Source organism: Charadrius vociferus, unplaced genomic scaffold (genome assembly GCF_000708025.1).
Source record: "Charadrius vociferus isolate BGI_N301 unplaced genomic scaffold, ASM70802v2 scaffold163, whole genome shotgun sequence".
NCBI classification, from domain to species: domain Eukaryota; kingdom Metazoa; phylum Chordata; class Aves; order Charadriiformes; family Charadriidae; genus Charadrius; species Charadrius vociferus.
The window spans coordinates 15,474,188-15,488,263 of record NW_009648332.1 but is presented as its reverse complement, the minus strand read 5'-3'; the positions used below and the strand labels follow the sequence as shown (position 1 = coordinate 15,488,263).

Sequence of the window (14,076 nt, the reverse complement as noted above, 5' to 3'; positions counted from 1 at the left end):
CTGAAATCTTAGTAAAGTAAGGATGTTTAGGCTAGAAAATGAGTGACCCACACTCATTTCAGTGATACTATGAACCTGAGCAATTCCTCTGAACCAAAGCTACTTTTGCTCTTTTCCTGACAAACACTTGCTCAATAGCTTTAGAAATTGTAAACTTTAGTGCAATTGATTAGCTTTTCTTTTCTTTCCAGAGAGTGCAGCACAGCACAGAAATTCTTCAAGATCTGACACACAGAAATATTTCAGATTTTCTGGTGAAAACATATCCCACTTTGATAAAAGGGAGGTAGGGATGAATCCTTCTTTGTTTTTCATATGCGGTATTTTGTATCTGGCCATGAAATTCTCATTTAACAGTAACACATCACCTGATGTGCTACAGTATTGCGTAGACATGAGCATCATGTCCATATTAGGGATGTAAGAATAGGAGATGCTCATTTTAGGGGAGTTAAATGATGCTAATTACACCTATTTGTATAATTGGATACTCATTTATAGGCAGAGCTAAGTTTCAATGTTGATGGAATGCCGTGTTAATGGTGAGAAAACCAGTGAGTCTGCACAGCATGGTGAACTGCCTTGCAGAGATTCCAGTTTGTGTCCCTGAAGAACTGTAGCCACAGCAGCATGACCATTTGCCTCAGTTAATTATCACTTGCTTCCCAGAAGTCCTACAAAGCCAAAGGACAATGTTACATCTATCCTACTGATAGCTCCTCAGCTTGCATGAGTGTCATGCACGGTAATTATCTGTGCAGTGTCCATGGCCTATTATTTCTGATTCAGGCCTTGCTACCTTTTCAATTCCCAGCAGAGTTATTGAATTCCCATTGTATTAGGTGTGTGCTGGCTGCCTTTGACTGATTCCTCTTAGCACATGTCATAATTGCTTTAGATACATCTTTTAAAATCAATTAACTATGGATTTAGGATAGAGCCAGTATGTGTCACTTTAGAAATCTTGCATATCTCTGTATGAGCTGGAGGTTAATCATGCCAGAAAACAAAATAAAACAAAAAAAAACCAAAAAGCCACTGCAGGGAACACCAAAAGTCCTGACAACACCACAACTCAAAGTAATCAGCAGAATTAGAAAAGAAAGCGAATAAAACAAAACAACAACAAAATAACCCAAACAACAAAAAACCCCACCCCGAACAAACAAAAAAGCTGTCTAGGGAAAACTGGGGATCTGCAAAGTATGGGAATTCGTCTCTACTTTCCATTTAGGCCTGACAATACCATTGACTTTGATTCAGTGCATTAAGAGAGGATTCTCTTTGTCTGTTTCAGCTTGAAGAGCAAATACTGGGTCAATGAGCAAAGGTAAGAAACCAATTTGCAGATTATGGTGGTAAATAAAGGAACAATGAATTTCTGTTTATCTATAGAGCCTCACAATGTTTCTCTGAATTGACAAGGGGAATTGCGGCAGATACTATAGAACAAAGAGGTGGCTTCAGTGGGAAATAGGTTGGGGCTCAACAAGGGTTTTGTAAAGAAAAGGGGTTATATTTGTTTGGACTGCCCCCACAAGGGTGAAGGCCAGAGGCACACAATGGATCTATCACAGTTTTATTATCTAGAAGAGTCAAACTAATGGGATCTGAGTGATGGAAAGTTACAATACAATAGTTCACTCCATTGTGATAGTGCTCTGACACAGCTCTTTCAAACTGCGGCAGAAAAGTATGAACCCTTCAAAAAAAAGACCTGGGCAAGGTGAAACCTGGACACCAGCTCATCAAATACAGAAGTAACAACCACAACTCCTCATCCCCGCTCTAAACATGTGCAGTAGTTAAAAAACAGATTCCACTAGTGCTCCATGCTTACATAGAGGCATCAGCTAACCCCAGTGTGATGTCTACTCTGCAGATACTAAGCTTAGAAAGATGACTGATTAGCCTGAAGAACATACTTACTTAGTTTTTCATCAGCAGTAGGAATTCACTTCAAAGGTAGTAGCTGGATGGCTGGCTTCCTTCATGGAATATCTGCTTGTTCCTGTGCAAACATTGCTTTCTATGGGATTATACTTTGGTTCATCTCATGCAATAGTATTTATCATTATGGAGTATTGGCTGGCACCAGCATTGGTGAATACCTGCTCCTCTCAGGGCAACTGAAATTTGAACTAAGGTCCATGCTGTCCTCGGTCCTCCATGCTGTTCAAACAGTTATATGTCAGCTATCTTGATTTAAAGATTTTGCATTGCAGAAATAACTGTTTTCTCCAAATCTTCTATCTAAATAATAATTTTCTCAGGATCCTGGTATGAACCCCTCAGAAACTGATAGAACTTCTATTATTTGTAACCCCTATGAAGACCTAATACAACTTGTTAAAAAAAGAATGGAGATTGTTATACATTAGTTAAATGATGTATAGAAATCAAACTTACATTAAGTGGATTTTTAGTATTTCCATCAATGTACAGAGTTTTGGGTCTGTACTACAAGTGACTGATGATACTGTTCTCTTTGTTAGATATGGAGGAATTTCTATAGGAGGAAGGCTCCCAGTCCTTCATGTTTCTGGAGATCAAGTTGTCAATTTTTTAAGTGATCTTGGCCGAATGATGAATGTGACAGGAGTAAGCAAGATTTTTATGATTTTTTTGTCCCTTTACTAAACAATTGTTATGAAGCTGAAAACATGCAGTATCAGATTTCATCCAGACAGATGATCTTTAGCCTTTTCTTTTTTATTTTAGGGACAAAGTTCACTGGCTGCTGCTAAAGAAATTTCTAATTTTCTTAAATACATGGAAACTGAAGATAATATTAAGGTATTTGCTGGAAGTAGTCTGCTAACTCACAGTCTTTCTTGACACAGACTTCAAATTGTGAGAATATTTCTAGTGGCATTCTCGGATCAAGAAGACCTGAAATACTATACTTATAATAACTAATATGGGATACAGTGTTAATGCAGAGTTATTTTTAATGTGAGATTTTTTTTAACCATGTTCTTAGTACTTCTTGCTGTCCTAAATACTTCTGAGTAGGACACATTCTGCTAAATTTTAAAACGTGCTTCTATAAAATCCCTTGACAGTGGTTGTCCAACCCTTTTAAAGGCATAGTATGTGAGCTCCTCCTGCTGGACTGTGCCTAGGAGCAATGAATCCCTGGTGCTGGATTCTTCGCTGCTGACAATGCCCCCCAAAGTAGATAAAAGGCAGCTACGTTTTCTCTTACAACTCAGAGTTATTAGTGAAAGCTTCTTAAATGAATCTGTGCTTTCTGACTCTTTTAGGTGTGGTTTAACAATAAAGGCTGGCATGCTATGGTTAGTTTCCTTAATGTAGCCAATAATGCAATCCTTAGAGCTAACCTGCGGACTGGCCAAGCTGCTGAGGAATATGGGATCACTGCTATAAACCATCCTCTGAATCTCACTAAGGAGCAACTCTCTGAAGTCACTGTGTAAGTCTGCCTGTGCTCTGCTGCTAGCTTTTACCCCTCCCTATCCTGGCAGCATACCACCTCCAGCGTACTCACACTCTGAGGAGAAATACTTCAATTGACAGAATGTTAAGACCTTTTCCTGAAGTTTTGTTCTAATCAAGAATTAGATATACAATCTATTCTTTTCTGTCTCATTATATTCGTATAAGAATTCATTCCCATCCTGTGTAGGAGCTATGGCTATTGGTTGTACATGATTGCCTGTTTCTGCTGATTCCCAGGCACAAAGATTCTGAAGTATTTGTTCATGCTCCAAGGCCAATAGATCTAGTTGTGAAATAACACAGATATCATAATCAAAAAAGGAATTGGAAATTGTCCTTAATTGACTACAAGTAGGCAGTAGTTGACAACCTCCATCTTGGTGCCAAGGAGAGCACACAGGTAGATTTTCAATGGCACGTAGTAGTGTTGGTGTACTGCAGAATCTAAAAGCCATAATTTCCTGAAAAAAGACACCCCTAAGAAGGTATGACTTCCCACTCATGTCTCCTATTAAGTTCAGAAGTCAGTGGAACTGAAAACTTCTGCCTTAGCACAGAGACATGATCTGCTCTTCATCTCGCTGTCTACACCTTGCCTCTTTGAGTCCCTCTTTTCCCAGCTCCCAGAGCACTTCGACTGTTGTGCCTTAATGTCTAGTTTGAGACACACCATACAGGAAAGGCTGTCAAACTGAGAGATATATATAGGAGTTTAACTGTTCCAGAGAATGAAAGCAAGTAAAAAATCAGGCAGTGGTGCCACCAACATCCATATTTGTTAGCTACAGTCCGCAACACTACTTGGGGAAAATAAACTGGCACATTTTGAAATTGGAGAAGTCTTCTACTTACAGAATAACCTTACTACTTCTAGATCTTAAAATTCCCTTCAGATTCCCCAAATGCTAATATAGCGTTGTATTGAGTCCATTCCTTTGCTCACAGTCTGTTCTTGTGCTCTGTTTTAGGTTGACCACTTCAGTGGATGCTGTTGTTGCTATCTGTGTCATTTTTGCTATGTCCTTCATACCAGCTAGTTTTGTTTTATACCTTATTCAAGAACGTGTAACAAAAGCCAAGCATCTACAGTTTGTCAGTGGTGTGAGCCCTGTGACCTACTGGCTAACCAACTTCATGTGGGACATAGTGAGTAACTGCTGTTATTTCATGGCCTGCAATAATTCCTGGGTTTGCATGAACTGGGGACTAATCTGTGAATTGAGGGAAGTTGATTCTGAGCATTGCAAAGAATTCATTTTTTTAAGTGTTTCTCAGAGAGCACGCTAAGGATCTGACCTCCTAACTACAGATGTAGAAATTGTAAAGTGCACAGCTCATTATTCAACTAATGAAGCTGAACTTACTGTAATCTTAGGGTTTCTAGTCCTTACAACTAAAAGTATAATAAAGTACAACTTACCATAGCAGGGGAAAGACCAGTTGCCTGATGCTAGTCACTCCTGCCCTCTAGAAGAACCATAACGTGTTTCAAGATATTCAAGAAATCTAAGTGGGAGATTCACAGGCTGCTAGAACAGTAGCTAGAGGCCAGACAAAATACTCCAGAGTGTCTAAGATGACATAGATGTATTTGTTTAGATCACTGAATCATCTTCACTGTGTTGTTCCAAAAGGATTTAGACCACAGGCCCAGACTTGCTTAGACAGGGCTCTCTTTACCCCGCAGGCCACTTTGTCACAAATGAGCAAATTCTTTGCCTGCACAGCAAGGGGTTTGTTTTCTAGACATGCTTTCTCAGCAAGGAGTGGCCAAGGGCTTATGCAATAAGAAAAGCATGAACATGGAATTGAAAAATTAAAAAGAAAAAAAAAACTTGAAATAATTGAAAAGCCCAAAGCTCTAGAAGCTTTGGAAGGTGCTCTTTCAGGAGAAGGTAAAGCAAGCAGTAATTTAGTAAATGCAGGAAAAGAAGTAGGTCTCTGGGTTCTTGTTTCCTGCTGGTCACAGCAGCCTCCCAGCAGCTTCCTCGAGAGGAATTATGCTTGGCTGTGGCCCTTGACAGCATGATGCAAAGGTATTAATTGGTGTTAGCAGTTCTGTGAAGCTCCACCTTCCATTCTGCATGGGAGCTCTGTGCATTGCAGTAGATTAGCGCTACTAATACTGAGCAGTGAAATTGAGAAGAGCAGTGGCCAAGCATACTCACTTTATCTGCCTCCCAGGAATGTGGCTCAAGTAACCAGCTATTTCCCTCCTACATAGCCTTTACATCACCAGAAATTGCACTTCCCTTGTATACACACGGCCTCTTTCTGTGGGCAGCCTGCCAGCACGACCATGAAATAATTGGCTCCCAAACCATAATCTAAGAAAGAACGATGTATGTTGTATTTTTGATGAACAGTCTGATAAGAGATGTCTCAGAAAAATGTCAAGTGCTACCAGAGACCCATTTGATCCAAAAGCTTGAGTGTGACTAGTCTAGCTCATAAATTCCGGTGTTCCATAATACAAAATCCTTTTGGAATAATGTGTAGGATCTGGATATGTTTGCAGACCTTCTCAGGTCTTACACACTGATCTTCACCCTGTGATGTGGCAGGCGAATTATGCACTGAGTGCTGGAATGGTTGTGGTTATATTCGCTGGATTCAACAAGAAAGCATACACTTCTCCGACTAATCTCCCTGTGCTTGTTGCCTTGCTGCTTCTGTATGGGTGAGTGTTCAAGGTTGTTCCTGCATGTGGGGCCCTGTATTTCCCATGGAAATGATTTCATGTTATTGAGCTTGGTACTTAGTGAAATCCAGCTTTACAGAATAAAACTGAGTGGGTACAATGCAGGTTAGAATGGGATTCTCTCCCTGCTCCGGGATATTTACACACTCCGTCTGGCCACATGCTGTAAAGGAGATTTTTTTTTTGTCAGTGCCTTACATTTTTAAGCATTAAATGTGATCCTTACAGGAAAATTTGTTCAGTTTGCTGCTTTTTGATATGTACCTTGTGTAGGAATTTGGTGGCTGTTCATTTGCCTCATTGACAGCCAATATTAAAATAACTTTCAGCATTTAACCCAAGGGCAAAGAGTACTGAGTCTTCGACACTTCAAATGAGTATTTGTGTTGGCAAAATAGCATTTTATAAGGCTGACTGAAATTCACTTTCTCTCATTTAATTAGTGATCATATTTTTTTATCTATAAAATCATATTCCTGGTAGCCATGAAGCTGATGTAGTCTAGGCAAAATGATTGACCAGATCTATTTCTACAGTTAAAGGAAAAAACTCAGCTTTCATGTTCATTGAATGAAAATCCTGAGAAAATGCAAAGCATGATCCTCATTTAATCTCTGTAAAATACCCAATGTTAAAAAAATGCTGTCAGAATGTTAATTTGTTTTAATTTTCATAATATCTTTTTAAAGTGCAACAGTATTATCTTTAATGAGTTGTCTGTGGCTCTACATATTTTTTTAAATACAGTAATTCACAGCTGGGTGAATGGGCATTTAAAATGGCTTTGCGTATTTTAAAGCACCTATCAAGATGAAATTTTCAGAAAAAAATATAATCACATGGCATTCACTTCAATAATAATTTCATAATTTGATACTCAAAATAAAAAGCAGAAAGGAAGGTAAATTCATAGAGTCATATATTAGCCCTTGAGTCCAGCTGCAGTCATAACAGGAAACTTAGGATGATTCGGACCACGTGTGTATTGTCCTGTTAAGCAATTCAGGTTGTTATTACTGAATTCTTCCTAGTCACACTGACCGTTGCTAAGCATTGTAAGTTTATTCTAGAGGAATACTACTTTTGTGCTGCTGCATGTGCATTAGCTATGTCCCAGAAATTGTGGCACAGGAAGCTCCAAATCAGGAGTTAAAAAACAATGGTAGAAGATTCAGAAAACGATATCAAAATTTACAGAGTTTCTGATTTCTTTGGACAGTTTTGAAAGCTGAGGAGTATCTAGCAAAGCAGTACATTGTATTTGCTTTATCTAACACTTCTTTGTTTCTCCCTCCTAGTGTACAATCCAGTAAGATGTGCAAGGACACCTGGGGTGATAACAACCCTGCTAGCATTAAGTTTTCTCAGTTGTAGCAGTTTCTATGGCCCTGCATTTTAACAGCAAAAAAAAAAAAAAAAAAAGACTAAGCAGAAAAAGCTTTTTATCTAGTAACCAGGAAAAGAATGCTGTAGTAGCATCTCTGGTTACTTACACCATTTCATTATACTTAGGATGAGAAGAAAGCTGAACTTTGTGTTTTCATTAGAACAACTGACATGAGAATACTGAGAATCTGTTATCATAGTTTTTCTATCTTTTGCATGCAGATGGGCAATAATTCCCATGATGTACCCTGCTGCTTCTTTCTTCAGTGTCCCTAGCACTGCTTATGTTGCATTGTCTTGTATTAATCTCTTTGTGGGGATCAACAGCAGTGCCATTACATTCATCCTGGAGTTATTTGAAAATAACCCGGTAAGTAATGTCTTTGTTGACACCTGCTTTTGAAGAGCTGTGCAAAGGGTGCCCAAGCATAACCATCTCTAACAGTAACTGTCTTTCTCTACCTCGCCATTTTTTCTGACAGTACATAAATGGGGAATTTGCCAAGTAACTGCAGGGACAGGTGAGCAGAATAAGCCAGAGAAGCAAGGGCAATTGATTTCTTGGGCTACACACACAAGGAATGACATTGAGTGGTTTTTATCCCTATGAGCAAACTTCTTTCACAGTTGAAGAGGAGGGGACATGGCACTTTGTGCTTGCTTCTGCAGCTTGGATTGTACACGAAGAGGTAGATGGTAGAAAATCAGCGTCACCACTAAGTAAGGGAAGACACCTACTCCTGCTAGTCATTGTGTTAAAGGAGATGTTCTGCTTATAACAGCATTTTGAGAATTTCCCAAAAATGGTTTAACAGCACCAGGAAAGTGACAGAAAGTACAAGAATAGACAGAGTAGACAGTGAGTGCCAAAATTAGTTCTTAGAAAGGCTAAGAGATGTTTATAAAACACTGTTGGCTTGTGTGTACTACTACTACCACCTCTACAGCTGCTGATACTCTGGCTGTTGAGACTAACACCCTTTCTACATCTAACAGCAATCCAATTAGCTATCATTACTGATAGTGCGTTTTCAAACACCATGTGCTGATCAAGCATTGTTGTTTGCTGGGAAGGAGGAATAGATCTTGGTTCATTTCATGGTTTCAAGGGCCAACTTTGCAATACCTTACGTCCCTGGTATTCCTACATTCTCAGCCATGCTTCTTGGCAGCACAGGGTTCAATCTAGTGCCATTCAGTCTGTGGAACAGCAGGCCGGTATTGTTATCTTTGAGAATATGTTCCTGTTGTAGATACTGTGTCTCCAGAGGGAAAATTGCCCTTCTCTCAATTCAGTGTTGGTGCAGTTAGACTGCTACTGGCACTTACACTGTTTTGGGTATCTCCACATTGCACCAAAGTCTACTGTGTAGTTATGCCCAGGCAGTAGTACTTTTCGATGTTGTGGCAGTCCTGATTATGGAAACATTCCAGCTATAAAGGTTGATGTTTTAACAGAAAAATACCACTTTTTCTTGTTGCTCACAGTTGGTGTTTTTAATAGCTGACACCAGAATTACATGTTATCTCTGCTACACAGAAAAATACTTCATATACAAAGATTAATTTCTTTGCCCATTGACAGTTTTTCACAAGCACCTTGCCTGGTGCAGTGTATGCCAGCATTCTGCTGTGCTGTGTTCTAGGTTGCAGATGCTTTGGGTGTAACTCAATAAATACTGTTTTCTCTGTTGTAAGAACACAGAACATCCAGTTTCTCTGACATGACAAAGAACTTTTTGCTCATGTTGCTATGTTTTCTTAAAGAAGTCTGGTTTCAACTGCTTGTTATGTTGTTTCTGTTTCTTATAGTCTTTGCTGAAGTTTAATAAAATATTGAAAAACGTGCTGATTGTCTTCCCACATTTTTGCCTGGGCCGTGGACTCATTGACTTGGCCATGAACCAAGCTGTGACTGAAGTATATGCCAGGTTTGGTAAGTAAGAGCCAACAAGCAACAAGTTATATCAGTGGCACATGTCCTGACCTTGGATGAGATGGTTGGAAGTTTTAACTTGGAAAATTAGTGGCTGTTTCTTCCCTTTCACATCGTCAGGTGGATGACGAGTATGAAAGTTCAACCTCTCTGAACAAGATACAGCTACTGATACAGCTGCCAGAACTTTATGGCCCAACCAGTAGCCTGTATTGGAAATGAACCCATTTGTTCAGTGTCAGATTCTGATGTCTTTTTACCATTTGTTCTGAAGTCCTTAGATCATTACAGTAAGATATATTGTTGCATTTCATTTTAATACTTTGGGGGCCCTCATGTTAATGCTTAAGTGGATGCTGTTCTTCAAATATATCCTCTTGTCAAATGGCAGTCTGATATCAGACAACTTCTTATTAAAAGAACAGTCATATAGCAGCACTGATCTGTTTTTATTCAGAAAATGTATGTGTTTCACATAATCCATGCAGATTTCATGGTATGATATCCAAAGTAGTGCATATTCAGAGAGCTTATATTCTTTTTTGCTCCTATGCAGCAGCTGAGGTTGGAGTGTATTTTCTTAAGAATCTTTATAAGACACTGGAAAATGGAAACATTGCCTGATCATGATCAAAAATGAAGTATGGATTTTAATCCTAAACCATTATCATTACACGTTTTGTTCCGAGGAGCAGTGTTTTGTTTCAGCAGTATTTCACCTTGCTTTTCTGGTGCTCTTTCTCCAAAGGTGAGGAGCATGTTTCTGATCCTTTTCAATGGGACTTTGTTGGAAAGAACCTGGTTGCCATGGCTGTTCAAGGGTTTGCATTCTTCGTTCTGAATCTCCTGATGCAACACCGTTTGTTCACCACAAGATGGTATGTCCGGAAGCTTGTATTAATATTCCTTTATTAACAGGGTCGGTGACTTTGTTATTCTCAGTGTCCCCCTTTTTTCTTTTTCTCTGAAGTTTTCATCTTTTTTTTTCTGTTTACTTACCTGTTTTCATCTTAATTTGTTGATATCCTGGTTCAAGAAAGGATTTACAAATGTGCATTATCTTAACAAGATTTAAGAATGTGTTATTAAAGAAACAACTTTTCTCAAATTGAGACTTTAATGTAGGATTTTTTTTTAGATTAACACACTGCAATAGTGAGATTGTAAAACTACTTAGAAAGTTTGTAGTGTCATAAGTACTGGCATGAGGTACTAGCCTGACATTCCAAGACAGGAATTCTAGTCCATTGCACAGGACAGTTGCAGCCTGGACACTATGCAAGCTTCCCTCTCTGCTAGATAACTGTGCCTCTACCTGAATGAAAGCAGCTACGTGCCAGGTGCAAATGGGTCATCCACTCCTGTTCGAGATTGCCAACAAGAGTACTAATTGGTACAATTATGAAAATATTCTCTTATAGGGAGGTTTACCCAAAAGATCTGTAGAAGGACTACCATTAGCTGCAGAGGAGCAGTGAAATAGCAAAAGCTGTGCCTGATGGGAAGGTTATGTCATATCAGTGACTGACAAGCCATGCTCTTTTGAGCAAGCCATTTCCTCCCTTTTTAGTTTTTAGAAATTAACTTTCAAAGGTCAGGGATTCTCCCAACAGCGGGAATGCTCCAGCCAATGTCACAATATGAAGTTACAATCCCACTGCTTCCACCAGTCACATTTTTGGCAATTGATTAACCATTGTTTCACACTGTTATTCTAACTGCACCCAGGGCATCTCATCGTTTCTGCACTCAATCTCTTGGGTTCTTCCAGGTTTGCTGAGAATGCCATGTCACCTATTATTGGTGAAGATGAGGATGTTGCAGAAGAAAGAAAAAGAATTATGAGTGGAGGGAACAAAACACATATCTTAGAATTACAAGAACTGACCAAGGTAATATTTTGAGATGAATGAAATAAATTAGTCTAGCATAAATTTATTCTTTCAGAATGTATTTCAGCTGTGGATTCAGATGGTATTGTTTTCAAAATCAATCTTGTGCCTTAGAAAATAATAAACTTTTTAGAAGTCAAGGCTTGACATATTATTTGGCTATTACATTTGATTAGAAATCAAAGCCTAGGGAAGTCCAGCAAGGACAGTGCCACCCTCCCTGCTTAAGGTTTTGGGGTTTTTTTTACCTCACGTCATCCAACATGACTGTTAAATCTATTGAACGTCCATTTCTACTACTCGTCTTTTCTTCTACAATTCTGTTTTTTCCATAGGTGAGTTTCAATTTCAGGTTAACCATTTGGTTGCTTCGACATTGAGGGCTGTAGTTATTGCTAATTTATCTTCTTTCCAGACATTGAAGGCATCTGAATTATGCTGCCAAAAATGCATGCAAGCTTGAGCTATAGAAATACAAAGATTGCACACGTTGCTGGGACCTCATGAATAGAGAACTGGAGTATCATTCTTGAGACTATCTTGCTGTGTTGTTCCACTTTGGTTAGATATGTCAGAGATACTTTGTCCCATCAGGTCTGTCTCCTAGTGCTAAAGATATGAAGTAAAATGCTGTATGTGGAAAAAATGGTATTTTTAGGGGTCACTACAAATTTATTTAATATAACTAAATGTCTGACTTTGTAGAATGCTTACTCTTTCTTTTTAATTTTGTCTTGGTTCTAAAGTTGCCTCATCCCAATAGCATTAAGCTTAAAAATTCAGAAGACTTCCTTTGCTGTAGACGTCTTGAAATAAGATATTTTTTTTCTGTCAATTTAGATTTATGCAGGTAGGCACAAGCCTGCAGTGGACAGACTCTGTGTTGGCATCCGTCCCGGAGAGGTAGGTGGTTCAATAACACTAGATTGCATTCCATGGATCAGTTCAGATTTCATGCCCCTGCTGATTTGCAAGTTGGAAATACTAACGAATGTGATACATTTTGTTATTTAGTGCTTTGGTCTTTTGGGAGTGAATGGCGCTGGCAAAACAACAACATTCAAAATGCTGACTGGAGACACTGACGTGACATCTGGAGATGCTGTAGTGGCTGGCAATAGGTAAATACCTTAAAAAAACCAACCCTGTGACAGTCCATTTATCGGGGTAGAACTGCGCAGATTATATTCTGAATGACCCAGCAGCTCTTCTCCAGTTTTAGGGCACTGAGAGACACCACAGCTAACACACACTGGCATTTGGTACTTTTAACACTCAGTTGTAAAATCTGTGGGTAAGTTACAGTAACGCTAACAGTGGGACAAGGCAATCGGGTCTACTGACAAGAGCTTGAAGACATAAGATAAACATACAAATACTTAGAGGGAGGGTGCCAGGGGGATGGGAACAGTCTTTTTTCAGTGGTCCCCAGTGATAGGATGAGGGGTAACAGACACAAATTTGGATATAGGAAGTTCCATCTTAACATGAGAAGGAATTTCTTTACTTTGAGGGTAGTGGAGCACTGGAACAGGCTGCCCAGAGACGTTGTGGAGTCTCCCACTCTGGAGACATTCAAAACCCGCCTTGATGCCGTCCTGTGCAACCTGCTGTAGGGGACCCTGCTCTGACAGGGGGGTTGGACTAGATGATCTCCAGAGGTCCCTTCCAACCCTGACCATTCTGTGATTCTGTGTGATTCTGTGATAAGCAGTCCAACAGGGTACTTTGATCTGAGCTTTGGGACTTTTCTCTGGGTGTTTCTAGCATCTTTGTTTACACAGTGCTGGCATAACGTCATAAATTAATACAGCGTGATCTGGTACGTTAGTTTAATTCCAGGCTGTGTGTCTTCCTTTGTTGGGTGTAGTTGGGATTTCATTCTTTGTCCATTGATGTGATTTGAACAATAGCTATTTTGTTGCAAGGATATGGTCCGGGGCAACCTGCTGTAGGTGACCCTGACTGAACAGGGTAGGTGGACAAGATGACCTCCAGAAGCCTCTTCCAACCTCCACCGTTCTGTGATTCTATACTCCTACTGTTACTACCAACAAAGTATTAGCCTTGTGTCTTGCCTGTCTGTTCCCAGTGACCACACTCTGAGATGAAATTGACTGATTTTTTTTTCCTTCTAGAAATAAACACCATTTGCAAAAAGATATGATCTGAGTGACTGTTCAAAGAATTTCTTGTTAAGTTAGCCTATACTTGAACAGGAAAATGAGTGAGGGGAAATGGGCTTACACTCTTAACCAGGACTGAGCTGACTTAGATGAGTATATATTCTTTGCTCTTCTGTACAGACAGATATTTCAGTAGGATGTTGTATCAGGAAGAATTCATTCTCCTCTTACAAGAGTTGTTGCCCCAGAAAAGAAAGATTTTACTCAAAGTGTCCATCTCTGTCTTAAAGCTAGTACTGTAGACATAAGATTCTGTTCTTTGTTTCTCCAGTATATTGACCCACATTTCTAATGTCCATCAAAACATGGGATACTGCCCTCAGTTTGATGCCATTGATGACCTGCTCACGGGACGAGAACATCTCTACTTATATGCACGCCTGCGGGGAGTTCCAGCAGAGGAAATCAAGAGGGTAAAGCAATCTTGCTTTTGACCTATACATAGTTACAGTGAATATTTGTGATGATTAATTGGGTTCATAAAAGGCCAAGGGCCAGAATTTCCAAAGTGAG

General features: G+C 39.4%; 1 protein-coding gene across 1 annotated transcript in view; it reads left to right on the top strand.

The window, feature by feature from the left end:
• ABCA4 (ATP-binding cassette, sub-family A (ABC1), member 4) overlaps window positions 1–14,076 on the top strand; it is a 74,829-nt gene that overhangs the window by 57,826 nt on the left and 2,927 nt on the right. The window contains exons 31-44 of the mRNA XM_009884903.1: window positions 192–286; window positions 1,298–1,330; window positions 2,496–2,601; window positions 2,722–2,796; window positions 3,267–3,436; window positions 4,431–4,608; window positions 6,027–6,142; window positions 7,772–7,919; window positions 9,362–9,485; window positions 10,234–10,363; window positions 11,257–11,377; window positions 12,218–12,280; window positions 12,392–12,498; window positions 13,835–13,976. Of these exons, the coding sequence (XP_009883205.1) occupies window positions 192–286; window positions 1,298–1,330; window positions 2,496–2,601; window positions 2,722–2,796; window positions 3,267–3,436; window positions 4,431–4,608; window positions 6,027–6,142; window positions 7,772–7,919; window positions 9,362–9,485; window positions 10,234–10,363; window positions 11,257–11,377; window positions 12,218–12,280; window positions 12,392–12,498; window positions 13,835–13,976 (1,608 nt within the window). The remainder of the gene's footprint in view (window positions 1–191; window positions 287–1,297; window positions 1,331–2,495; window positions 2,602–2,721; window positions 2,797–3,266; window positions 3,437–4,430; window positions 4,609–6,026; window positions 6,143–7,771; window positions 7,920–9,361; window positions 9,486–10,233; window positions 10,364–11,256; window positions 11,378–12,217; window positions 12,281–12,391; window positions 12,499–13,834; window positions 13,977–14,076) is intronic.